The following is a 26,571-nucleotide window of genomic DNA, read 5'->3' as shown; positions in this document are numbered from 1 at the left end:
TATATATATAGTTTTTTTTTACTTTGTCTAACGTAATATTTAAAGGCTCACCTGTCAATCTTACTGAGTTGTGATAATCCTCTCAAAACACAGTAGGCCTGATTCTTTAAGGACAGTAAGGCAAAAAAAGGAGTTAATCTTCTCCTGGACAAACCATGATACAATGCAAGGTGTGCAAATTAGTTTATTATTTTGCACACAAGGAAAATACTGGCTGTTTTTTCATGTAGCACACACATTTTTCTTAGCTTTATTTTACACTGAAATATAATGTTTATCTAGGACATTCCATATAAACCTGTCCCCACATTTTAAATTTACCTCTTCCTCCAATGCAACATGGTTTTGCCAAGGTACAAATTTACTCCTTTATTATGCTTTGTTCTCTTTAATGACTCAGGCACTTCCTTTCAAATCCTTTGACCCCCATTGTGCATTTGCCTGTGTTCTCTCCCCATTTTTGTATTTTCAATTTTATACAGACTTTGAGCCTCATTTAGTGGCACGTAAACATGCACCTTTTATATAAAAGCAAAGATTTTCCTATTCACTTGTAAATATACAACACATTCATCATCAACTGCTAAACTAGCAAGCAGCTTGTGGATCTAAAGATACGCCTTCTAAAAGGTGTATCTAAAGATAGGTGTAACTCAATATTGGACGCCTATGTGCCCTTACTGTACGGCACTTGCACGTGCCCCCACGTTATAAATTTACCTCCCTCTCCAATGCAACATGGTTTTTGCCAAGGTGCAAAGTTACTCCTTTTTTTTGCTTTACTTCCTTAATGACTGAGGCCCAGTATCTTGGGGGCATGACATAATTGCAAGGGATATGTATAACATCTTTGATGGTGGGGTACAATGTAATTTTTGGTGTAAAAAGATGTTAGGGAGTAGTCAAAGGTGTGACTGACCATAAATGTGTTCATAGCCTGCACAGAGGACTAATGTAATCTATACCTAGATGCAACTGCACAAAATACACTTTCTGAGGTTACAATCTCTGCTTTAAAAGTATCTATTGTCTACTGCACTGTTATGTCTCTTTATGTTATATACAGTATGATATTGCAATAAAACACTACAATGTAAATGAGGATATAACAACAGCACATAGAACAGGAATATATACCGTAACTCATGTGCAGTAATTGTGGAACCAGAGCTATAAAATGGTAATGTGGGAAAACGCTGACATTTAGAGTGGGAGTATAGGAGTTTTATGAAGGAAATAACTGCAGCTAATATGGCTCAATTTTCCACAATCCTGTTCCAGTGAGAGCAGCTTAGTCATAAGCAAAGTAATTCAGCTGTAAATGCCCTGTACACCCCTCTCTGAGTGAAAGTGGGCACTGCAGGAATTCAGAATGACTCACAATAGAGATTTGTTTTTAATGGATCTGAGATGAAGCCTTTGTAACCAGTAGCAACTAAACAACCCAAAATATGTGTATATGGAAAGTATAGTAATAGTAGTAAAGGGAATTTAGGAGTCTAACTCCATATTTTTAATTTTCACTTGGTTTGTGACTAATGTATTAACACAGGGGGAGAGAAGGGGCGTTCTAACGTTAGACGAGTACAGTAAAATCATGCTTACACTCATGCAGACCTGCCGAAACATGTATATACACCTAGGAGGTATATTTTGCTCCTTATTTGAGGCAGGTGTAAATGCTTGCTTTTGATGATGATGATGTGTGTCATAATCAGGCACATCTGCTGCTGATGCGGATGTAACGCTAGTTTACGTGCTCACTTTTGAAGAGTAATTTACTTCCATCTTGCGGGCAACTCTACATCAGCCCCAAGGTCTCCTCACAGAGCCCTCCTGTCAGTCCTACTGACGTGTGACCATCCTCTGATAACACAAAAGCTTCAGTATGTGGCTTAGGGCCTGATTCATTAAGGATCTTAACTTAAGAAACTTCTTATTTAAGTCTCTTGGACAAAACCATGTTACAGTGCAAGGGGTGCAAATGAGTGTTCTGTTTTGCACATAAGTTAAATACTGACTGTTTTTTCATGTAGAACACAAATATCAACTTTAAATTTCAGTGTACAAATAAGCTATCAAGTATTCGTGTGCTACATGAAAAAACAGTCAGTATTTAACTTATGTGCAAAACAGAACACTAATTTGCACCCCTTGCACTGTAACATGGTTTTGTCCAGGAGACTGAAATAAGAATCCTCTTCATTTAAGATCCTTAATGAATCAGGCCCTTAGTGACTAAATATGTATGAGATGTTATTAGGAGCAGGACCAGAGACATAACAGAGGTCAAAGAAGTAGCAGCAAACCTTGTCTTTATAGAGGGATATCATACAACCTTGTCTGGCATATATATTCCTGAGTGCTAGGCAGTAATAAACACATAAATGTTTGTTTACAGTCCTATTAAGGTAATATCTGAACTTGAAAATAGTGCAGTCATCTTTATAGGTAATTTGCTTTATTTATGAGATCTGTGTAATATCATTATTACTGCAAGCATTGAGCGTTCCTGCTCTAGACTGTAATGTTGGTCTAGTGCTGAATCCCAGCTCCAGCTGTCATCTCTTTATTCCGGATCTTCATTTTTTCCCCTCAATTGTTCCATTCAGAATAGGTGAAATATTATGGTTATAAAGTTGAGTCAGAAGGGATATATATTCCTAGATAGTTTATAAATTTCATACTCCGAGGGGTATATTTACTAAACTGTGGGTTTGAAAAGGTGGAGATGTTGCCCATAGCAACCAATCAGATTCTCGCTGTCATTTTGTAGACTGCACTAAATAAATGAAAGCTAGAATCTGATTGGTTGCTATAGGCAACATCTCCAGTTTTTCAAACCTGCAGTTTAGTAAATCTAGCCCCGAGAGTTTCCCAGAGACTCTATTGTTTCCACTGGATGTTCTCTTAAGATCATTAACATTTATTTTTTAGATAAATTAATCTTATAGCTTGAGAATTTAGCAAAACGGTTAATAATATCAAAAATCTCTGTTAGAGATCATTTTAGATTTGTTACCATCAGTACCATATCATCAGCACAAATGGCTGATTTATGATCAACTTGAGACATAAATAAACTATAATAAGTTGTTTTTTTCTAGCGAAGGATTTTTCAATTTAAGGGTTTCTGCCAAAGGCTCAAAAGATAAATTAAATAAAATAGGTGACGGTGGAAATAATTGTCAAGTTTCCCATCTCAACTAGAAAACATATTAACCATTAAAGAGGTAATTGTTTTAGCAAATTCTTCACATGAAATAGGTAACTTAAGATTCAAATCTGTTAGTTTAGGTCGTTTTCATTTTTGCAAGAATTTATTTGTTACATCTTGAAAAGTATAGTTCTTTATAGTAATTTTTAAGTAGTCATTATTTTTTTGGGGATCATAAGAGATATTTCCCATTGGCTCTTTTAAAATTAGGGTGGAAGCATATTTTAGTAATTCTTTTGATACATTTTCAAAACATTTACCAGATTTGTTGAAAAAATATAAAGGCGAAGGCTTTCGAAGTTCTATTATATGACTGCCCATTAAGCTCTAGGCAGAACTTAATAAATGAAGCAAAGATGCTTTATAAAACCAGCCTTTAGTACGTTTCACGTATTCCATGTTATATACTGGTAGGCTAGCGAAGTAGGCATCATCTATCCAGTGTTTCCATTATGTCTTCTTGGCCCAGACGGGCGTGTAAGTAATGTTTAAGAACTGATATAAACACTTAACTATGCTACTATAATGTTTTAACAGGATGCGGTGGAGATTTGTCTGGACCCAATGGCTCCTTTAACAGTCCTGGTTATCCTATGAAGTATCCAAATAACAAAGAATGTATCTGGTACATAACCACTGCACCGGGAAGCAGCATCCAGATCAGTATTGTGGACTTCAATATAGAATACCACACAACATGTGACTATGATGTACTGGAGGTAAGATGTTATATACAAGAGGACGGATGCATAGACAGAGTCAACACTTTGTACTTAATCTGTAACACCAGGATCACTAGGTAGAAGGAAAGAAAATACTTTGGTCAGATGGGCTGTATGTGAATCATTTAGGGATCACATGCAGTCATCATCATCATTTATTTATATGGCGCCACTAATTCTGCAGCGCTGTACAGAGAACTCATTCACATCAGTCCCTGCCCCATTGGAGCTTACAGTCTAAATTCCCTAACATACACACATAGACAGATAGACAGACAGAGAGAGAGACTAGGGTCAATTTGATAGCAGCCAATTAACCTACTAGTATGTTTTTGGATTGTGGGAGAAAACCAAAGCACTTGGAGGAAACCTACGGTTCTTGGGCCATCTGTTGCCCACTATTGGGGTATACTATATACAGTTGTATGCAAAAGTTTGAGCACCCCAGGTCAAACTACATGTTTCACTGAAGTAATAAAGGGTACAAGCTTAAACATGACATTTTTTACAAAAATAAAACAGTGAAGCTGTCACGTGCAAATGTTTGAGCACTTTGTCGGTGAGTATAACACCTTCCAAAATATGTATATGGCTAAGAGTCTTCATATTCTTCTAGCTTTAGGGATTTTTTCCACTTTTCCTTGCAGAACTCTTCTAGCGTCTAGCAGTTATTTTATTAGGTCTTCTGGCATGCACTGAATGTCCCAGATCTACCCCACTTGCTGAAATACCAACTCTCTTTACATTTTCAATGAGACTGGGTGATATTAGCTTCTAGGATTTGTTGAGGTTTAGTAGAATCCATTATTCCTTCAACCTGGACAATATTTTCTGTGGCCCAGGCTGCCCCAAAACCTCATAATGGATCCACCCCCAGTGGAGGGCTGGAAAACTTGAGCCTTGGGGGGAGAGACTCGGCTCAGCAGCCTATTAAGAAACTATTAAAGGAAAATAAATGTAGGTGGCCCAGTGACCCAGCCCACAGCAGCCCACTATGGGACCGACCTGTCATATTTTATACTTATATAATCAGTTTAATCCGTCAAATTTCACGTTCTCAATGAAATTAATGGCCTCCGCCCACCAGTAGTTGGCGCAACTGAGCAAAGAGGCGTGGAGTCTAACCCTGCAAGGAGGTATGGGCTTCACTCTATGGGACGTGCAGGTCACGAGCCCTCAATGTCAGTCACTGGTGAAGCAGCAAGATGACTAGAATGGTCAGAATAGCCGAGGTCAATCTATATGAAAATACTAGAGTCAAATCAGAATCCAAGAGGGAGGTCAGGAACAGCAAAGTCGAAGCCAGGAAATCAATGAAATCAATAAGAGAGCAACAGGAGTGGTCTGGAGTAGCCAAGGTCAAACCAAGAAATCAGGCGAGCCAAATCAGGATCCAAGACAGTCAGGAACAATAGCAGAGGTCATAATCAGGAATCAACAGGAAAAGGTACAGGAACAACTGGACAGAATGGACCCAATACACCCTAAGAGTGTCAGAGTTTCCTTATATAATGGTAGTTAATTAGAGAACCGACAGAGAGAGCAATCGCTTCCCGTTGTCTAGCAATGGTACACGCATGTGTAGACATGGCAGCTGAAGAAAGTTGTGTCCCGTTGCAGAGCAACAGACATGTTTACTCAGCCGAAGCAAGGCATCCGTCCCTGCGGAGCAGAGAAGACAAAGGGATGGCGTCTGATAGCAAATAAATAATAATTATGCATTAAAATGTTTAGAAATTGGTTGTGTTTGAGTTTGTACTCTGCATAGGTCGTCTTTTCACTTAGAGATATAGTAGAAGATGAAATTTGACCAGAGCTGTCCAGCTTTTGCGTACAACTCCACACACTATACTTACTTATCTGAAGAAGTAATCTGGTATTTTTATTTGACAGAAGACAAGTGTGGGTTTGTCTCCTCTCCTATGAAACACCCCACAAATCCCTTTGTTTTATCACCAATGAGTTAAATAAAAGAAAAACATATCCCACTGTTTTATGAGCAAGACAATGTATGTAACGATCTCTGCACAGGCACCAAGCTACACTGGCAGTGTAAATATATAGGCTAGCTACACTAACATTGTAAGACTACAATTACTTTTCTATAGTTTGAGCTCTATGCCCAGGCCATGATTCTTTGTTCTGATAGTGATAAGTCTGATAATATAAACACTGATTTCACAGCGTGGCGAAGGTCCATCTGACAGCGAATGGGATCAATCCCTCAGTCTGTAACAATCATCTGACAACAGTAGATTGCAGTGACTGTACTGAGCTTACATAATTCTAAACAAATTCCATTGCTCAGAACTTTGGAATGCTGACCGAATCCACCAATAAATGGAGCTAACAAGGCAGAAGGAAATGCTAAAAACAGCTTAACCCATCGGCTTCACTGACAACAGAGTGCATTCTAGCGGAAATCACAAACACTGTTTACCATACACTACCCATCCTCCGTTTTTATGTTGTTTTCCTGTTGTACCCTGGATTTAGATTAATCCTTTTATGATATCCTTCCATGCTTGGTAAATTGAAAATATGTGTGTTAAAAAATATTTACTTAAATCATATAACTAACAATGGCTACATGTTGTAGCATTAAATCCCCTTCTGGCAAACCCTAAATACTGTCCGGATAACTCAAGGTCAGCCAAGAAAATAACTAGAGAACTTTCTGGTGGATTGAAAAACACCTAAGTGGGCCTAAATATATATCGACCAATTGATCCTTTTTTTTTGCAGCACAGTCCTATTTTTCAGTAGTTATTTGGGCTTAATGCATGTGGGACATGGACCCAGCTAACTGGAGAAGTGACTGGGAGGATGCAGGACATGGCTCATGAAGATCCAAGCATGGTCTATTTTATCCCAATTTCTTTTCTTTAAAATTAATTGATGCCATCATCTAGCATGTTTGGTACAAGGAAAACAAAGAAAATTGACTTTATAGTGATGTGATATAACAAAAGCATTAACAAAACGGGCCCAACACTCTCAATTATTGTGCAATAATTACATTGCAAGTATCACTCCTCCATGTTTAATACTCCGTTACTAGGATGCTGCCGAGCAACTGGGTGGGTATTTTTAGAATTAACAATCATCCGGCTGCGGTGACTTACCTCCCATTGAGCATACTGATTGGCTGCCATCTGTTTGCTAAGATAGGTGCTGTGTACCTTGTTGGAGTGGTCTCTTTGTTCTCTATTACTCACTCTTTGCCCTCTACATGGACCCTGACCATTCTTTTACTAGCCACTTGCCCTGACCGCTGCTTGGATATTGACCATTCTTGGATAGCCACCTGCTTTGTTCTTTGCTTATACCAAGATCATTTACTGCTTGTCATCTGCACTGACCTAGGCTTGGATGTTTTGGAACTTGTTCATCCTGACCTGAGTGGGTACTTTTATTAGTTACCTAATCCTACAGCTCTCAATTTGTGCTTTATCTCCTACAACGTGGGCAGCACGGTGGCTCGGTGGTTAGCACTTCTGCCTCACAGTGCTGGGGTTATGAGTTTGATCCCTGATCAGGGCCTTTTCTGTGAGTTTGTTTGTTCTCCCCGTGTTTGTGTGGGTCTCGTCTAGTTCTAGAGGTTCATTCTAGGAGTTCTACGCTTGGCATAACAATATGACCGGCCATACATGAAGACAATTCCTGGAAGGTTCTAGCCAACCAGCTTCAGATTGTGATGGTAAAGGACCTATCTACTGGAGTGACAGCCCAGGAGAGCCATGTAGAATTCACAAGTTGCTGCTGCTGAGGTTTTCTACCCTACTGTGAATGTCTGAGCTGTAACTGAAGTTGAGACCTTTTGTGGATTAGGTGGGTGTCCTCAGAGGGTGTAATTTACTACAAGTCACTTACAGTGAGTCTTGTGATCTATGGTCTTCATATGGAGGGAATTTTTTTTTTTCTGATATGTTCTCATTCTCCGATTGTGTTGGGCTATCCCTTGTTATCTTTACATTAACTCATTATAGAGTATTGATTATATTCACCTACTCATTTTAAAACATGTTCCTGAACCCTACAGAGATTATGATGCTGTGTTGGCAAAAAATCTGCTTAAATTACTCCATATAGAAGGTTTGACTTTGCCATCAAATTCATTCCAGTTCGAAATCACCTAAGGAGAAGGTTTATGCCCTCCCAGGTCCAGAGTCTACTGAAGAGATTCAAGACAATAAGAGAAAGGCATTTTCACAATCACAGATTCATATTTGCTTTCATTATTTATAGCACATTATAAATTGAGCACTCCCAAATGTTATCCAAATGTTCCAACTACATACCCATATATGGAGAGTTATCATTATTTTTGTAGTGTATATTTTGGCACCCTTATTGTAAAACATTCGTTTTGATCAGTTTTGAGTCCAATGAATCAACTATTAATGAATAGCTATGCTGTTGTTCATTGTATTTTTGCTATTGTTATCGGTTATACCTATTATTATAGGCATATACTATAAGAAAAAATAGTGGTTCTGAAAATAAAAAAGTGATAAATTGAACATTTTCCACTCATTTTCTTTTTTTATTGGCTAGAGTGGAAATCCCAAGATAATAAGAAATTAGGTTGGGCATCCTGTTATGGAGCCTGAACATGACTCAGCACAAAATAACCCTATGGTCATTACAAATATCCTGCATTTCTTTTCAGCTATTAGCCAAGTAGACAGTTTAAATCCGGACTACTAGCTAAGTGACAGGATATTTATGGCTACAGAGAGTGTGAGAGCCCAGAGGACCAATCAGAATCTTCTGATTTTTACCTTACTTAGTAGTAATGTGTAAACATTGTAATATATATCTAAAGCGTAGCTCTAATACTGTTAAAATAGAAACAAAAGCAAAACATAACTGGGTTACTGTACACTGTGAATTTTTTCCTCATAAGAAGATATATTTCATCCCATGTCTCCGTATCATGTCATAGTCATTCACAAAAATATTTTCCTCCACCGCTCACTAGTAAGATTTAATTTATGACAGCACAAAATGATTCTCAATATGTGAAGAAATCCTTAATAACATATATTTTTAAATTTTATTTTAGTGACATTTCTTTAAACTATAAAAACATGAGTTAAGCTTTATTATCTTTATTATTTATTAAATGAATAATAATAATAATATTATATTATTATTATTATTATTATTATTATTATTATTATACAGGTGCAGGGCATGCTGGAACATATGGCACCACAAGTTGCCCATATCTAAACCTGTATAATGATAATTATATACTAATATATTATAACAAATTGTAAATAATATTGTGTTCTGCTGAGGTTCTACAGCATTTTTACAGATACAAACTGATCAAAATACATTGTTGGTGGTGAATAGATTCATCCTAAACTTCTTAAAAAAAGATATGTTCTTTCCTATTAGTAGTAGTCCTATTGCTCGGGACTATCATAAAATTAAATGAAAAATGCTGTTCAGTGTTGCTTAAATCTAACTAGTGGACAATTCATTGGTCACTCAGAAGATAAAGGAATCCTCTCAACTCAGGGCCATCTAAGAACATTATGGGCCCCCGGGCAAAGCAGTGCACTGGGGCCCCTATCTACACAACCACTCACAGGAATAAGTTATATAACAACTTCTAATGGGCCTTATAACAACTTCTAATGAGCCTTATAACAACTTCTAATGGGCCAAAGAGATAATATATAATGCCATTGCCCCATTAGTATTGAAATAATAAAAAAAAATCCCCCTCAACTTCCTTTAATCGGCTTGTTCTCCGATGCGATCCTCTTTCTTTTCTCTGAGTCACTACTGCTGCCTGCTATTTATAATTCTTCCTGCACTGGGGGCTCCTCCGTGCTGCGCTCCGCAATGGATGTCGGGCGTGATGACATCACGCCCGACATTCACTGCGAGCGCTGCACGGAGGAGGAGATCAGGGAGGGACTGGATCGCCAGCTGACGTGACCGCGTAACCGTAAGGAAAGTATTTACTTTTTTTTGCAGGTTTTTTTTTCCATTATTAAGGGCCTTACACAGCACGCGATGCCCCCCAGCCATCCGTACACGATGCCCCCCGGCCATCGTACACAGAAACTGGGCAAACCTGCAGCTAGAGTGGGCTCCCTCCTGGTAATTGCAAACCCCAGACCTTGTGACGGGTATTACCGTACCATTACGGTGACGGGTATTGCCTCGGACGGGCCCCTTGCCCACAGGGCCCCTGGGCACCTGCCCATTGTGCCCAATGGAAGAGGACTGCCCTGCTTCAACTAGATTCCAATTTCAGTACATTTTTCATAACCTCAAAAGGATAATAGACTCTATCCTCTACTTAGGAATGAATTGTCAGAACCACCGTTGTTTTGCTAGAAACGCAGTTTTAATTTCAAAGATATTTTATTTCTGAAGAATGATATACCTCCTTTAGAGCCTATATCTGGCTGAAGTTGACCTAGGTTTATTGGAGCACTGGCTTCTGTTAATTGCTGTTTTCTGTAGCAGGGATGAAATGACGCATCCAACTACCAGGGTCAACGAGAGGGGTGGAGGGGCAGGTGCAAAGTACCGGGCCCAGGCATGCCTGGGGGCCCTGGCCTGCCTGTATAGTGAGAGGAGCCAACACACCTGGTGTGGCTACGCTCCCTTTGGAAGAAGTTACTGTATCAGGCCTAAAATTACTCCTGATGGCCCTTATGACTACTGGTATAATATATAATATAACACACTGTTTGACATGTGATCATTTGTATCTTGTTTATATATTATTTGTTCATGCAATAAATTATATGTGGGGAAGACATCAAGAATATTGAAAGAGGGTATTGCGCTTGACTGCTCATCCATTAAGAGCTTTGGCTTACACTAATGCTACACATGATATAACTTTCGTTGTATGCCCGTTGAACTAGTTCCTCTATGTAGAGGAGGTAAAAATGACAGAATTTGTTATAAATCTACCTCTCCTCCGATCTCCCCTCGATCATTCTCGGTGACTTTAATATCCCCATCGACAACCCCACCTACCCTGCTTCCAGCAAACTGCTCACCCTCTCTTCCTCCTTGGTCTCACCAATGGACCTCCTCCTCTACCCACTGCCTTGGTCACTCCCTTGATCTTGTCTTCTCCTACCTATGTAATCTCTCCGACTTCTCCATCTCTCCCTTTCCTCTATCCGACCACCATCTCCTCTCCTTCTCTCTCTCCTCTTCTCCTGCTCCCCCCCCCCTGCCCAAACCTACTCTGTCCATACGCAACTCGATGCTCTTGACCTGCCTCTCTGTCCTCCTCTCTCGATACCCTCCTTTCTCCCCTTTCCTCCCAGGCCTGCCCCAACCAGGCGGTCTCCCTCTACAATCACACCCTCACCTCCGCTCTGGACGCGGTCGCCCCTGCCCACTCCGTCCACCCCCGCTGCTCCAAACCCCAACCCTGGCACTCCAAATTTACCCGCTTCCTCCAAAAATGCTCCCGTTCCGGCGAACGTCACTGGAGAAAATCCCGCTCCCCTGGCTGACTTCCTCCACTTTAAATTCATCCTTTCATCTCAGCTCTGCCCTCTCACTCACTAAACAATCTTCTTTAAATCCCTCATCTCTTCCCAGTCCTCTAACCCCCGCCGCCTCTTTGCCACCTTCAGCACTCTCCTGGCCCCCTCCCCTTCCCCCCACCCCCTCCTCCCTGACTGCCTCTGATTTCGCCTCCTTCTTCTCCTCTAAAATCGAGGCCATCCGACTTGAAATCTCCTCCTCCACTCTCTCTTCCACCCCTCCCACTCTTCTGTCCTCCCCCCCCAACCACCATCCCCTCCACTCCTTCCGTCCCACCACCGGCGAGGAAGTCACTCTCTCATTTTATCCTCCCCCCCCACTACCTGCCCCCTGGATCCCATCCCCCTCCCACCTTCTTCGCTCCCTTTCCCCCACCACCTGCTCCCACCTCGCTCACCTCTTTAATCTCTCCCTCTCCACTGGCATCTTCCCCTCCTCCTTCAAACATGCTCTCGTATCCCCCATTCTTAAGAAACCTAATCTCGACCCCACTTCTCTCTCGAACTATCGCCCCATATCTCTTCTCCCTTTTGCCTCCAAAATTCTTGAGAGGCTCGTCTCCAGCCGTCTCACCTCCTACCTTTCTGAATACTCCCTCCTTGATCCTCTCCAGTCTGGTTTCCGCCCCCTCCACTCCACTGAAACTGCCCTGGCTAAAGTCACCAATGACCTCCTCTCTGCAAAAGCCAGGGGCCACTTCTCCCTACTCATCCTCCTTGACCTCTCTGCAGCCTTTGACACCGTTGACCACCCCCTCCTCCTTCACACCCTCCAGTCTTTTGGCCTCTCCGGCCCAGTCCTGTCCTGGTTCACCTCTTACCTTACTCACCGTTCCTTCTCTGTCACCACCTCTGGGTCTCTCTCCCCCCCATCCACCCTTCCAGTCGGGGTCCCTCAGGGCTCTGTTCTGGGACCCTTACTCTTCTCTCTATACACCTCCTCCCTGGGTGAACTCATCAGCTCCTTCGGCTTCAGCTACCACCTTTATGCTGATGACACTCAACTATACCTCTCCTCTCCTGATCTCTCTCCCTCCCTCCTCTCTAGGGTGTCCGCCTGCCTCTCTGCCATCTCCTCCTGGATGTCCTCTCGATTCCTCAAACTTAACCTTGCCAAAACTGAGCTCATAGTTTTTCCTCCCTCTCATACCCCATCCCCTTCTGACCTCTCCATCACTGTCGACAACACCTCTATCTCCCCTGTCCCCCAACTTCGCTGCCTTGGTGTCATCCTCGACTCCTCTCTCTCCTTTGGCCCCCACATCCTCTCTCTTGCTAAATCCTGCCGCTTCCAGCTGCGCAACATCGCTCGCATCCGGCCCTTCCTCTCCCAAGATGCCACCAAATGCCTTATCCACTCTCTGATCATCTCCCGCCTGGACTACTGCAACCTCCTCCTCACTGGCCTCCCCCACTCTCATCTCGATCCCCTTCGATCCGTCCTTAACGCTGCAGCTAGGCTTATTTTCCTCTCTCGCCGCTCCTCTTTTGTCTCCCCCCTCTACCTAGCCCTTCACTGGCTCCCATTCCCTTTCAGAATCCTCTTTAAGCTCCTCACACTCACCTACAAGGCCCTCGCCAACTCCACTGCGCCCTACATCTCCACCCTCCTCTCTATTCATGCTCCATCCCGCCCTCTCCGTTCTGCCTCTGACCGTCGCCTCTCTTCCCCCCTTATAACCTCCTCCCACGCGCGTATCCAAGACTTCGCCCGCGCTGCCCCCCTCCACTGGAACAAGCTCCCTCCCTCCATCAGAACTTCCCCTAATCTGTCCAGCTTCAAACGGGCCCTAAAAACCCACCTTTTTCTTAAGGCCTTTCTGTCTCCCACTTAACTTCCTACCTTATCTTCTGCCTCTGTCCCCCTACTCTCCCTCTCTCCCCCGCGTCTCTCTGTCTGTCCACCCCTCCCCTTAGATTGTACGCTCCTCTGAGCAGGGCCATCTCTCCTCCTGTTTCCACCACTTCTAACTCTGCTCTCCAGCTACTTAGCCTCCTCCTCAAAGGTCCTCCACCCCACGTCCACTTTCGCTCCCTCCTCCCCCTGGGGGTCTCCCTGTCTTCCGCGCCCCCCTTCTTGGGCCCCGTCATTTTCGGATCCTCCCTCCCCCTTCCCCGCCCGCTCTAGCTGTGCATTGAGCGTACTGAGTTGCTGTGTTTACTGTACTGTGCTGTCTCCCATTGTATTGTGATTTTGTTTGTCTCTGTACGGCGCTGCGGATGCCTTGTAGCGCCTTATAAATAAATATTAATAATAATAATAATAATAATAATAATAAATATAATAAAATCACCAAATTAGTGACATGATGCCACTAGTGTTTTAGGCTCCCCCAAAATATTGGTGCTGTAGGTCTGCTTCCCTTATCAGTTGGAGTACCACAAGGCTCAGTACTAGGTCCTCTGCTGTTCTCTATCTACACCACTTCTCTTAGAAGACTAATAAGCTCCTTTGGATTTCACTATCATCTCTATTATAGATGATACACAAATTTATCTATCCTCTCCGAATCTATCACAATCTGTGTCTCGCGTTACTGACTGTCTCTCTGCCATTTCATCTTGGATGTCCTCTCGCCAACTCAAACTCAGTCTTTCAAAGACAGAGTTAATAATACCTACCTGACATTTCTATTTCTGTTGATAACATGACCATAACTCATACTTGCCAACTCTCCCGGAATGTCCGTGAGACTCCCGCATTTTGCGAGAGTCTCACGGACTCCCGGGAGCGTGTGGCAATCTACCGGATCTGCCCACTTCAGTAGGAAGTGCCCACTTCCGAGTGAAGTGGGCAGAATTAGGTCCCAAATGCCGCGATTCCCGGTGAATCGCGGCGTTTGGCCCCGCCACCCGCTGTCAAATGACAGCACGGGGGGCGGGTCCAAAATAACACGCAATTTGGAGACCCATCCCCCATCACGCCCACCTTCCCCGCAGGCTCCCGGATACCAACATTTCAAAGTTGGTAAGTATGCCATAAATCCCACCCCACAAGCTCACTGCCTAGGTGTGATCCTTGACTCACAACTATCCTATCATTGTGCATACACCTAAAAAACATTTCCAGAATACGCATATATCTCACACAAGACACTGCAAACACTTTAATTCATGCACTTATCATCTCCCGCATTAGTGATAGGTGGTTGCCATAGGTCTCCTACTGGCCCTGAGTGCTTCTCTCACAGCTCAGAAAACATGGCAGCCTTGCTTTGCAGAAATGATGTGTGTTGATTAGTTCATACACATGGACAGGGACAGGGATGTCAAAGTAGCTCTAGTTAACACTTTCTTAGCTTTTTGTCTATGTCAGATCCAATCAGGACACTGTCCTAATGATGTGGGAGGGGCTACAGCTGTCTATAGTGGAGCCTGCAAGTAATGCTACAGATCTGCGGTAGAATGTTGGGGAAACCCTGAACAATGTATTTTACTTTCGTAGTTCTGAACATTTTTATCTTTGTCCTTTGACTCTGGTGAACTTATATTAGTTATTCAACTTATGGTATTAATTTTATCTTGTTTTACAAATCCATTAACATTCCTATGTACAGTATCTAGTTGCATTAGATACTGTCTGTTTTCCCCATATACATAACTTCTATAGCAGTCTGTGACAATTGTCAGCCCTGTGTGGTGGGGAAAGTTTTGACAGGAAGCCCTTAACCGCTAAACTTGTGCCATGCAGCCCTCATAGCTCGTGCTTTGCAGAGTGTCCCTTTCGCAATATGAAAATCACCAGGGGGATTCGTTAATGCTTCATAGAGAAATTTTATACAAGTGATTATATTTCTGTATTTAGATTATAAAATGTTTGTACTACTTGTAAACATCATTTAATGCAACTAGTGTGTCTCTGAGGACTATAGATAGGAATTAGAGAACACACTGCTTATACCTCCATTCATTTAAAGTCCATCTTATTACATGATGATCATCACATATATGTGTATTTCGTATTTACTGTCTATATACATTCCAGGTTGGATCACTTTTCAAGCCATTGATGTCTGACTTTTTACTGACTGTGGGCATTATGTAGAGTTGTGTGCAATGTACACTTACAGCCTTACATCCTGTAAGCTACTTAGAATTCCAAGCCGCATGTGACTCAGAATGATACGCAAATTCCATACATTTTGGTAAGATACGCTTAAAGTGCATTCCACAATACCAGCGTCTTATACGCTTTAAATATCAGATGCACTAGGGTTCTTCTCATACCCACCGCACCAGGGATGTGGAAATAGCCCTACTGTTGTTCAGCATGGTTATATCTAGGGAAGGGGGCCCGCATATATTTCATATATTTGGTGGGCCTATCTCCCTAGGGAATCCAGCCCTGTGGTGACCAGCCTAAGGTGGGCTTGGCATTATGGCAGGGGAACCCCATGCTGTGGGATTCCCTGCTATAGTTTCAAGCCCTGGTTGGAAAAGCCTAGTGCTAGTATTAGTCTATTCGGGGGAACCCAACGCGTTTTGTCCCCAACTCTACATGAGGCCCTGTTTGTGGATAGATTGAGCAAGAAATGTTTTTTTTTTTTTACTTTTTAATATATAAAGATCAAATGTATCTTCAACAATATGAAATCTGAACTGTGCTCTTTGCCCACCTTTGACTACTACTACGTCTTAGCATTGCTATTCCCTGCATTGGAAAGAAATGGTAGATACGATTCAAGATTTTGCGTATTTAAGAGTAATCTCTGGAGGTGAGGGCAGCTTATAGTGCTGAAGGAGATACGGCCTTACATTACATGCGACCCTTTTGTAGGATTGTACCTAGAAAGGCACTTCACTGCCAAAGCAACTGAAAGATGTAAAATTTGTTATATTAAAAGTATAGGCTGGAACTTGTCCTCTGCCAACTCTGAGTTGGTGCAAAATTCAAGTCCTTTTGCAGAATGGAAATGGCGGTGCATCTACCCACACAACTAGGTATACCCCTAGAAATGCATATACTATATATGCATCTACTTCATCTCATTTCAGTAATCTCGCTACGCAAAATAATATCAAGTTTTTGCACTTCTCCACTCGGTGCATTGGTTTGCCGAATCCACACTTAGCCAGGAACCCCCCACTCTGCCTTACCCATTAGCCGGTGCAATCTTTCATTCCTCCATGAACGCTAGCATCTTGTAAACCTAGGAGCTCTGATGGAAATTTAATCCAGGTACGTCTGCGCAGTCTGAGGCACACAGTTCCAACTCAGAGAAATTTGCTATTGCTTCCTGCTGTTTGTGCTTCATAACAGGAATTTGAATTTATAGATAAATGATAAAGTTAAAGCCAAGTTTATACTGTATGTGCTCTACTTGGAAATTCTAAGCTCATCTTATAATAAATGTTCTTAATCTTCCAGCTACAAATTTCTATATATTTTTATGTTCTATATCAACCTAGTTCCCTAGCTAGTACTCTGTAGCGCTAAGTAGGACTCCTGTACGGACTCTTGGGTGTTCATTATTCGGGTATAGACAATATACAGGTAGGAACCAGATCAGCAGTAATAATATAAGTTCCACAGGCAACGTCAAACGAAATAGGGTCAGGAAGTAGAGGAGCAGCAAGAAGTTCAATAAGTTGAGGTCAAATAAAACAAAGATCAGGTCAATCAAATTCCAATGTTCAAGCAAAAGTCTGTAAACATGATAATGGTAGAAAACAAATACATAGGTAACTAGGCAATGCGTACAACTGAGAGAAGCATATATACACAGTATGCACCTATCATGGTGCATGTACAGTCCTGTTATGAAGTGCTATGGTGGTCACACATTCCTGCCAACTTGTGCACCACCCTGGCAACAGAATACCCATTAGGGACATGAATGGAGGCAGAATGGATGTATGCTCATACAAGAAGGTGCTGGACAGGTAAGACCTTAACAGCTGCTTGGTGGGGGGAAAACGCAATTAACATGTTATGATCCTTTATTTAAGGTTTATGGGGGTCCTGAACTGTCCTCCCCACGGCTGGCTCAGCTGTGTACACCGAGAGCACCAGGGAGTCCTCTGCAAGTCTCTAGCACAGGAAACGCACTTACAGTCCGATTTAAGACTGATGCCCATGTGAATGGCAAAGGGTTTAACGCTACGTGGCGTGAAGTCCCTGGAGGTATGTCAAGTCCATTTGTTTTCATCTGTCAAATATAAAAGTCACATTATAAAACTGAAACATTCTAAGGAGGAAATTCAATTGACTGTGTTGTCCTTGAGAATAACGTGGCCCGCGCACTATTACCATTAGTGCAGTAAATTTAACGCTGATTTTTGCTCACGGCTCTCAGAGCTGCAAGTAAAAGTCAGCATTGTAATTACGGTACTTACGGTAATAATGCGCACTATTAACGCAGTAATGGTAATAGTGCGTGAGCTGCATTGTTCTCACGAACAGCGCGACCGATTGAATTCCCCTCTTTTTTACCATTGCAACGCTGCTTTGAACAAACAAGAACAGCTACTGCACCTCAGACTAAGACAAGTGGGCAGTGAATGGTGCACTATTATACGTTTTTTAATTGAGATAATTTTTGCACAGAAGCATTGGTGCACATTCCAGTTCCACGAGTCTGCATGGATTTTTCAACATTAACCATGTAAAAATGGGTAGGGGGAAGGGGGAACCAGGGGTAAGGGTAACTGGAAGCCAGAGGCCCTGTCCCTGTTCAAAATAGGGGGTTGTTGCGAAGTCTATTAATAAGTGAGTAAGAACTTCAACCATACTATTAGCAACTCACAGGGGGGAAAAAGTTAAAATGCAATAACTATTTACTGCCAGGTAGTTTTCAGTTATCCCGCAATGTGCTTGCTATTTATTCCATTGACTGAACTAACCTGGTTCTACCAATCTGATCTGTAGAGATCCAGGTGTTCCGTGGTTCCATTTAGAACAACTGAGCAGGTGGCAGCGGAACAGATGAGCCTGATGAGCTTTTGACCATGGAACAATTTTCTGGTCTACGTTTAACAAAGAAATTGTCTGGTAGCTGGAGCATAGTTGTGGATGACTAAGATTTTGGCTCGGGTGGAAACTGGAAACTGGATCAAAATGTGCTCTGCCAAAGAATTTAAGGTGGTTGAAAGTCTAGGCAGCAGGAGGTCACTGAATATTTTGTAGTATTGAGCATTTAATAGACTTGACGGCTACAGACACCTCTTTGGAGGAGATATCAAGGTTAAGGAACTCTATTTGGACAGAGTGTAACAAGGAAGGTCACGTGACTGCAAGTAGTGTTCAATGGGAGAGTCCATCGATTGTGAATTTTGCAAGGGAGATTTTGTTATATATCCTTAATGGGTTATAGAAAGGGGTGCCACAATTGTCTTTTTTAATTACCATCTTGGCCTAGTCACAGCTAAACTAATCAGTGATCTGTCAAAAGATAGCAATATGCATTATTCACTGCAATAAACTGTCCGGTATCTGTAATCTAGTGTTTTTAGGACAACAAGCATTGGCCTGAAATGTTGCCATTTTTGCACCTTGATATTCTGATTTCCATCTATTTTTTTTTAAATATGAACCCAAGCAATGTACTATACTTATATAATGCAACTGAAAATAAAAGCACTAAAATAGTGAGAATTTAAGAACAATATCGGTGACAGGCTGAACGTACACATAACAGTCAGTTTGTGTCCAGCTCTTTGTCTTCATATTATTGTTGTCACCATATTGATAAATTAAATTTGTGGACCTGGCACAAATAATTCAGGCTTTAATTTGTATTTATTTTCAGGTTGTGGTGGAATTTTTCAAACTCCTAATGGAGAGATCCATTCTCCGAATTACCCGAGACCCTATAATAACAACACCGAGTGTTCCTGGGTGATTAAAGTTGACTCAGGACACAGGGTCTTACTCAACTTTACTGATTTTGACATTGAATATCACAGTAATTGTAGATTCGACAGCGTCACGGTAAGTAAAGGCTGGTTACTTTGTCATTTCACTTCAATTTGTGTTTTGATTGTTCAACTCTTATTATACTTTTCACCTTAATTGATTTTAAATAAATAAGAAAAAAATTCATTGACAAAATTAAATTGTTGCAGCTCATAGGCCCCCCTCCCCAATGAGGTCACTTCTGCCATGGGTTCGAGAAACGTGGGGTGGTATAGTAAAGAATCAGTGCATTACAAATGACCAGGTTTAGGGTTAGATACAGTAGTGCCCCCCCCCCCCCCGCCACCCCCCAAGCATGTACACTTGCAACTACCATCTACCGCATCTGCCATCCATCCTTACAGAGGATACGAAATGTCTGTCCCAGTAGCAGTGATAAACAGGCACCAGAGGATTAAATGCTGCCCAGGCTATTGAGTAAAGGGACTGACACTCTCTGACCTTGTCTGTGAAACACAAAATCTCCAAACAGTGTTGAGTTTGTATTCTCTGCGTGTGTCCCAATTACAAAGCATGCCTAACATAGACTTGCAAGGCTGAAATTGCTGTCATCCATTAATCTTCATTAATCACCAAATCTCTGATATGAACATCCATTCAATTGTCCTTAACAATGGTCCCTTTGAAATTGCATAATTATTTTGAAAACGGAATGTGCTGTGGATTTCCAGAATTCTGTTTTATATTGTCCTTACATAAGAACAGTTATGTTATCATCATGTGCTGGTAAGAAAAGACAATTGTGAAAGTATCTAATATGCAGTGCATGTCTCAAATGTTGGCCGTAGTTGCTATATAACTATATTTAACCAAATAAAAAGAGCTGGATTAACATAGGGGCTGATAGAGCTCAATGGCCCATTGAGAAATAGGCCCATTGCATTAGAAAAATAAAGATTTTTTTGTAAATGCCAGATCGGCCCGTTTCAGAGGGCACTGGAGGTGGGGTGGGCAGAGAGGGAGGCACAGAAGCTACCAGTGGTCTTGCAGGGGAACAGCTGGAGAAGCAGACAAGTAAAATCAAACACACCCCATTCTATCCCTGGTACTTATTGGTCAGTGAGGGGGAAAAGAAGGGGGCATGTGGGGGGTGATGCATCTTCTTCCTAGGTGTCATAACACAGGTCAGAGCTGTGCTGGATTGTGTTTACAAAGGTTGAGCCTGGAGGTTGAGGCAATTTGGACAATATGGTGTGTATATGCGATTGAATTGTTCAAAGATATAAAATATGTGAGTGAAATTGACAAGAGCTAAACTTAGATCTTAGCGAAACATTAGTAAGTTGCCCTATTGATAACACCTAAAAATTCCATAGAGTGAGTGCAGCCGAATAAAGTCCTGTAACCGGGAATGGGAGGATGTAATGAGGGTGAATGAGAGACGCAGATCTTGTGCAGAACGGAGTTGCCGAGTTGGGAGATATTTTGAGACAAGAGAGGAGATGTATGTTGGTGCAGCTTTTTTGATGGCCTTGTAGGTTAGTAAAAGTATTTTATATTGGATTCTGTAGAAAACAGGCAACCAGTGTAGAGACAGACAGAATGATTCAGCAGAGGAATAACAATTTGCAAGGAAAATCAATTTTGCCGCTGCATGCAAAATAGATTGTAGGGGTTTGAGTCTGTTTGGGGTAAGACCAGTAAGGAGGGAATTGCAATAGTCAATGGCGGGAGATGATAAGTGCATGAATTAAGGTTTTTGCAGTGTCTTGTGTGAGATATGTGCGAATTCTGGAAATGTTTTTTAGATGTATATAACATGATTTAGATATAGAGTCAATGTGGGGAACAAAGGATAGGTGCGAGTCGAGGATTACACCTAGGCAGCGAGCTTGTGGGGTGGGATTTATGGTCATGTTACCAACAGAAATAGAAATGTCAGGTATGCTCTTGTTGATGGGTGGAAATATTATTAACTCCGTTTTAGAAAGATTAAGTTTGAGTTGTTGAGAGGACATCCAAGATGAAATGGCAGAACAGAAAGAGAGTCTGTTACATGGGACAACACAAATGTCGAGAGATCAGGAGAGGATAGATAAGTTTGGGTATCATCCGCATAGAGATGATACTGAAATCCAATGGAACTTATTAGATTTCCAAGGGTAGCTGTATAGATAGAGAACAGCGGAGGACCGAGCACTGAGGCTTGCGGTACTCCAAGTGATAAAGGAAGCGGAGCAGAAGAGGCCCCAGAGAAATTAACAGTGAAAGAGTGATTAGAAAGGTAGGATGAGAACCAGGATACAACAGTGTCTTGAAGGCCTAGGGATTGCAGCGTTTGTATGAGAAGAGAGTGATCAACGGTGTCAAATGCAGCCGAGAGAGTAATGGCGTTCAGTCTTAGCAGTGATCAGATCATTAACAACCTTGGTCAACGCAGTCTCTGTGGAATGTTGAGAACGAAAGCCAGACTGAAGAGGATCCAACAGGTTGTTTGCAGAAAGGAAGCGTGTGAGGCGAGTGTAGGCAAGTCTCTCTAGGAGCTTGGAGGGGCACGGGAGCTGAGAGACGGGACGGTAATTTGAGAGAGAGTTTGGGTTTGGAATCTTGTTTTTTTTTAGAATAGGAGCAATCACTGCATGCTTGTACAGTGATGGAAAGATGACAGTAGAGAGCGAGAGATTACAGATTTTAGTTAGAGGTGAAATGAGCACAGGTGTTAGGAGCCGCGACGGCCATGGGCACTGCCGCGACTCGTCTATTACCCCGCTGAGCATCCCGGCCGTCTCCTTGGCGACCGGGATGTCACTTCCGCCAGCAGGTCTGACCGTTGCCAGGACAACGGCCAGACGCCGATTCCATGCACAGCACGCCCCGCCAAATAGGACAGCTGGGCGCAGGCGCTGAAATCTCCTCAGCCTGTGGGCTGATTAAAGTGGCCTTAGTTAATTAGTCTTGGCATGTGTATTGTTACAGGGCTTAGCCCTGATTGGTTCCTCTGTGTATTTAAGGCAGGGAGGGCCGGTTATAGCGCTTCTGACCCAGTCTTGCTGACCTGCTCCTGTTTGTTGTACCCTGTCCTATGGATACTCTGCTGGATTCTCTGTGTATGGCCCCTGCCTGGACTTTGAACTTTGCCTGTTTGCTTGTGACACTAACCCTTTGGCCTGTACCTTGGACTCTGCTACTTTGCCTGTGACCCTGACCTTTGGTGTGTTTATTGACTACCCTGCTTGCCTGTGACCCTTGACCTCGGCTACCGTTTGTCTATCCGCTGCTTTCTGCCAGCCTCCTGGCCTGCCGCTGTGGTCCTGCATTACCAACCAACACTACACCTGGAGCTAAGTCCTGGGGGCATCTGAGTACTGGTGAGCACATCAAGCTCTAAGGGAAAGGCGGCTGCTATAGGTGAAGACCTTCGCCATCTAGTTCTGTGGGTTGGTGATCAGACCAGCAGCCTAACAACAGGAGATCTACCAATTTGTGAGGGAATAGGATCAAGAGGACAGGAGGTAGAGTAGGAAGATAAGAAGAGAGTAGAAATTTCCTCTTCATTTGTGGGGTCAAATGAAGAGAGGGCGTCAGAGGGTAGTGGGAAGGAACTGAGCTGATTGCTTGTTCAGGAAGAGGATACCATTTCTAGTCTGATCTTATCAATCTTATCCTTGACGTAGGAAGCAAGATCCTGGGCAATGCATCTTTGATGGAAGAATTTATACATATATATATATATAAAGAAATTCTTTAGTTCATTTAATATAGTGATTGATAATATAGTTATTTATTCATTATACTCTGTTGTTAATTTTTTTTACATGTAATATAGTGTATAAAATATTATTGAACTCTGTTAATAAGTAATATAGTCATTACATTTCAGTTTAATTTACGGTAGTTACCACTGGGTTTCTCTAGTAACTGAGTAGTCCTGATTCCTGTCCCAGTACATACTTTCTTATTATTGTGGTTAATATTTTATTATTTTAATATAATTTTATGTGTGTCTTTTGTATATTTATGCAATCAACTTGTTTTAAACATACTTCACATGTTTACTGGGGATATTTATATACTCTTCTAATATGTTATTGCTACTGAAAATTTGGGAGTCAAAAAGACAATTTGGGAGCCAATAGAATATTTGTTATTTGTTTCAAAAAAAACAAATAACAATCAGCTTTGGTATCATGATATTAGTGACCTTTGCCTTAGACCTTTCAACATATCCAGGCATGGGGATATGAAGCATAATTAAGCATAATGTGTTACTAGACAAAGGTCAGAGACACGAAAGTGTCAAAAGTTTTGTCTAGTACAGTTTTGATTGAACAGAGTAACGTAGTAATATATATGGTATAAAATGTATTAAACCAACATATAAACATTATATGTATACATATAAACCAAAACAAAATACACATATGTCTAGTTAAAAAGAAATAAATACATTTCAACATGAACAAATATATAGCATAATGTATAGATGATATACACTTTATACTATCTGTGTGCACAAGGTTGACCATGTCACAGAATATATATGTAATATATATAAAATAGCTTTCAAAGCTTAAATTATACTTTATGCCATAAAAATATATTAATTTACTCAGTTTAGGGCTCGCAACATACTATTAATTTGAGTATAATTACATAACTATTCAGAGTGAGCTGTAGTATTCACATCTAATTAACAGGCTTATCCCACCAACCAGCTCCAATATCAATTTAATATCATACAAATGTAATAAAGAGTCCTATCACCCAATGTGTTATTGGGGGATAGCCCTCTCATTTAATGGAGAACCCATAATCAGAAACACTTGCCTACTATATATAGACTTTATTATAATTATGGATGAATTTAGAGAGTTATAGTCAGGCTGATACCTACATTTTTGTTCCCCACTTTTTCAACTGTTGCCCCCCACATCTACTTCTCTACCTTTCTTTATATATAAATACAAGACTTCAGGACATAGAAATGCTCATACATTTCATTCAGTACCGTATATGGAATTGTTCAGGACCAATTTCCACCCGCAGTTATGTTTACAATCAATTTTGTTGGCTGGGACAATGGGAAACAGAGGTATGTTAAGTATACCATGAAACGAACCAGGGTCATCAATTTACTATCTGCCTGGTATAATTACATGGTCGGTGCTCTTAACCACTGAGCCATTCTCATTCCCAAAGTAGGGATATAACAGAGAATAATTATTACTTTCTTTAAACGATTCATTCAACTAATAGAAAAAATGCGTATTAAGGATCTTTTAATGAACAATTACCTTCGTGATTTACTGGTCCAATCTTGCAACGGCAGCTTCGACTTTTGTTTTTTTTGCAACATGTAGTTCCAAACTATAAGAAAAAGGTGCAGTTCACTTTCATTTCCATGTGGCTTAAATGGGTGACACAAAGAGAGATCAAATCCTGCACTACCCTAAACCTAAGCAAGGCTGTGATCTAAGAAGAATCAATGGTGACGGTCACACCACTGCATGCTAAAATTTTAACAGATTTTAACGCAGAGTTTAAAATGTTAGCATAAGTCCGGACCTGTATCTTATGTATTAATGCAGGGTACCAGTACAATAGATTATTTTGCAATGAGTGAAAAATGTGTCTAAAACCCATGACAATAGGCATGTAAAGCATGCATTAGTTTTCTCACCACATATATGTGAACACGCCCTTAGAGATACAAGTAATTTCTGCTTTTTCCGACAGCTAAAAATAAGGTACCAGCAGGGCCGTCTTTCCGACTGGGCACGATGGGCAGGTGCCCTAGGGCCCAGCGGGAAAGGGGGCCCAAGACAGGACTGCTGTTCAAAAAAAAATCCTGCAAAAAAAACAAAAAAAAACAACTTACCTTTTGCGGTCACCTGACTGTTCAGATCAGATGGTCAGATGGCGATCCGGCTCCCTCCCTGGTCCCCTCTTCCGTGTTGTGGTAGCAGTGAATGTCGGGCATGATGTCACTCAGATGACATTCACTGCAAGCACAGCACGGAGGAGCGCAGAACAGAGAGACTCAGCGAGGAAAAAAAGAAGAGAAGGGGATCGGACTTAAGGTAAGTTAAAGGGGCCCACATATATATATATATATATATATATATAATCACTTTTTTTTCACACACACACACACATATATATATATATATATATATATATATATATATATATATATATATATATATGGGCCCCGGAGCACTGCTTTGTCCAGGGGCCCATAATGTTGTTAAGGTGGCCCTGGGTGCCAGTAAACATCTACCCTTAAATATCTCAAAGTCTCCAGTGTTTGACCCTCTTGGGGACCAACCCATCATGATTGGATATGATTGGATAATCATATTCTCATCTGTGTCTCATACATGTGACAACATTCATGCTTGTATTGCAAGATTTGGGAAGTCAGCTACAAAAAAATAATTGTAGCTATTAATGGGCCATGAACACCTTTTCTCTCCAACACTGGATTACAAAAAATATATTTGGATCATTGACGTTTCCTATGCCTTGTTGTTGATTCTTTTGCCATTTTGTCTGGTAGGTTTATGACGGTGAAAACGGTGATGCTGAACCTCTGGCAGTTCTGTGCGGATCCCAACTTCCCAGTGCAATTACATCTACACAAAACACCATGTTTGTCCGCCTGAGGTCTGACAGCAGCCAACAACATAAAGGCTTCAGTGCTCGCTTTAGTGAAGGCAGGAGTCTTTCTTATTTGCTAAAATTCACTTTTTGTAATAGCCACTTGCTAATGATGGGACCAGACTAGGGGGCATATTCAATTGTCCCAAAGTTCGAGTGCTCAAAAAATATTACCGTTAATACGGTAATCTCAGGTGAGCTGAAATCCAGCGAGTAAATTACCGTAATAACGGTAATCCTGCGTGGTCCGCGGGATTTTCGGCAATCCCGCAGACAATTGAATATGCCCCTAAGAGGTGCTATAACGACCAATCAGATTCCAGCTATCATTTTCTAGAATGTACTAGATAAATGATAGCTAGAATCTGATTGGTTGCTATGGGCAACACCTACAGTTTAGCTTTTTAGAAGATTTTGTAAATCTAACCCCAAGTAATCAGGGATAGCCTTTACTGCATATTGAATTCTATGTGCATTAGTCATTGTATAAAAAAAACACTAAACAAAATAGTTGTCCAACATCTTAGATCTCATCATTTTGCACTTATGATTTTTTTATTGTGTAGTTTATGCTTC

The 26,571-nt window shown here is 41.5% G+C and overlaps 1 protein-coding gene across 1 annotated transcript in view; it reads left to right on the top strand.

The window, feature by feature from the left end:
* CUBN (cubilin) overlaps window positions 1–26,571 on the top strand; it is a 184,331-nt gene that overhangs the window by 79,525 nt on the left and 78,235 nt on the right. The window contains exons 29-32 of the mRNA XM_075211910.1: window positions 3,755–3,936; window positions 17,430–17,604; window positions 19,229–19,410; window positions 25,895–26,051. Of these exons, the coding sequence (XP_075068011.1) occupies window positions 3,755–3,936; window positions 17,430–17,604; window positions 19,229–19,410; window positions 25,895–26,051 (696 nt within the window). The remainder of the gene's footprint in view (window positions 1–3,754; window positions 3,937–17,429; window positions 17,605–19,228; window positions 19,411–25,894; window positions 26,052–26,571) is intronic.

This window comes from Mixophyes fleayi, chromosome 5 (assembly GCF_038048845.1).
Source record: "Mixophyes fleayi isolate aMixFle1 chromosome 5, aMixFle1.hap1, whole genome shotgun sequence".
Taxonomy (NCBI): Eukaryota; Metazoa; Chordata; class Amphibia; order Anura; family Limnodynastidae; genus Mixophyes; species Mixophyes fleayi.
The sequence above is the reverse complement of the archived record's forward strand: the minus strand, read 5'-3'. Positions and strand labels throughout refer to the sequence as shown.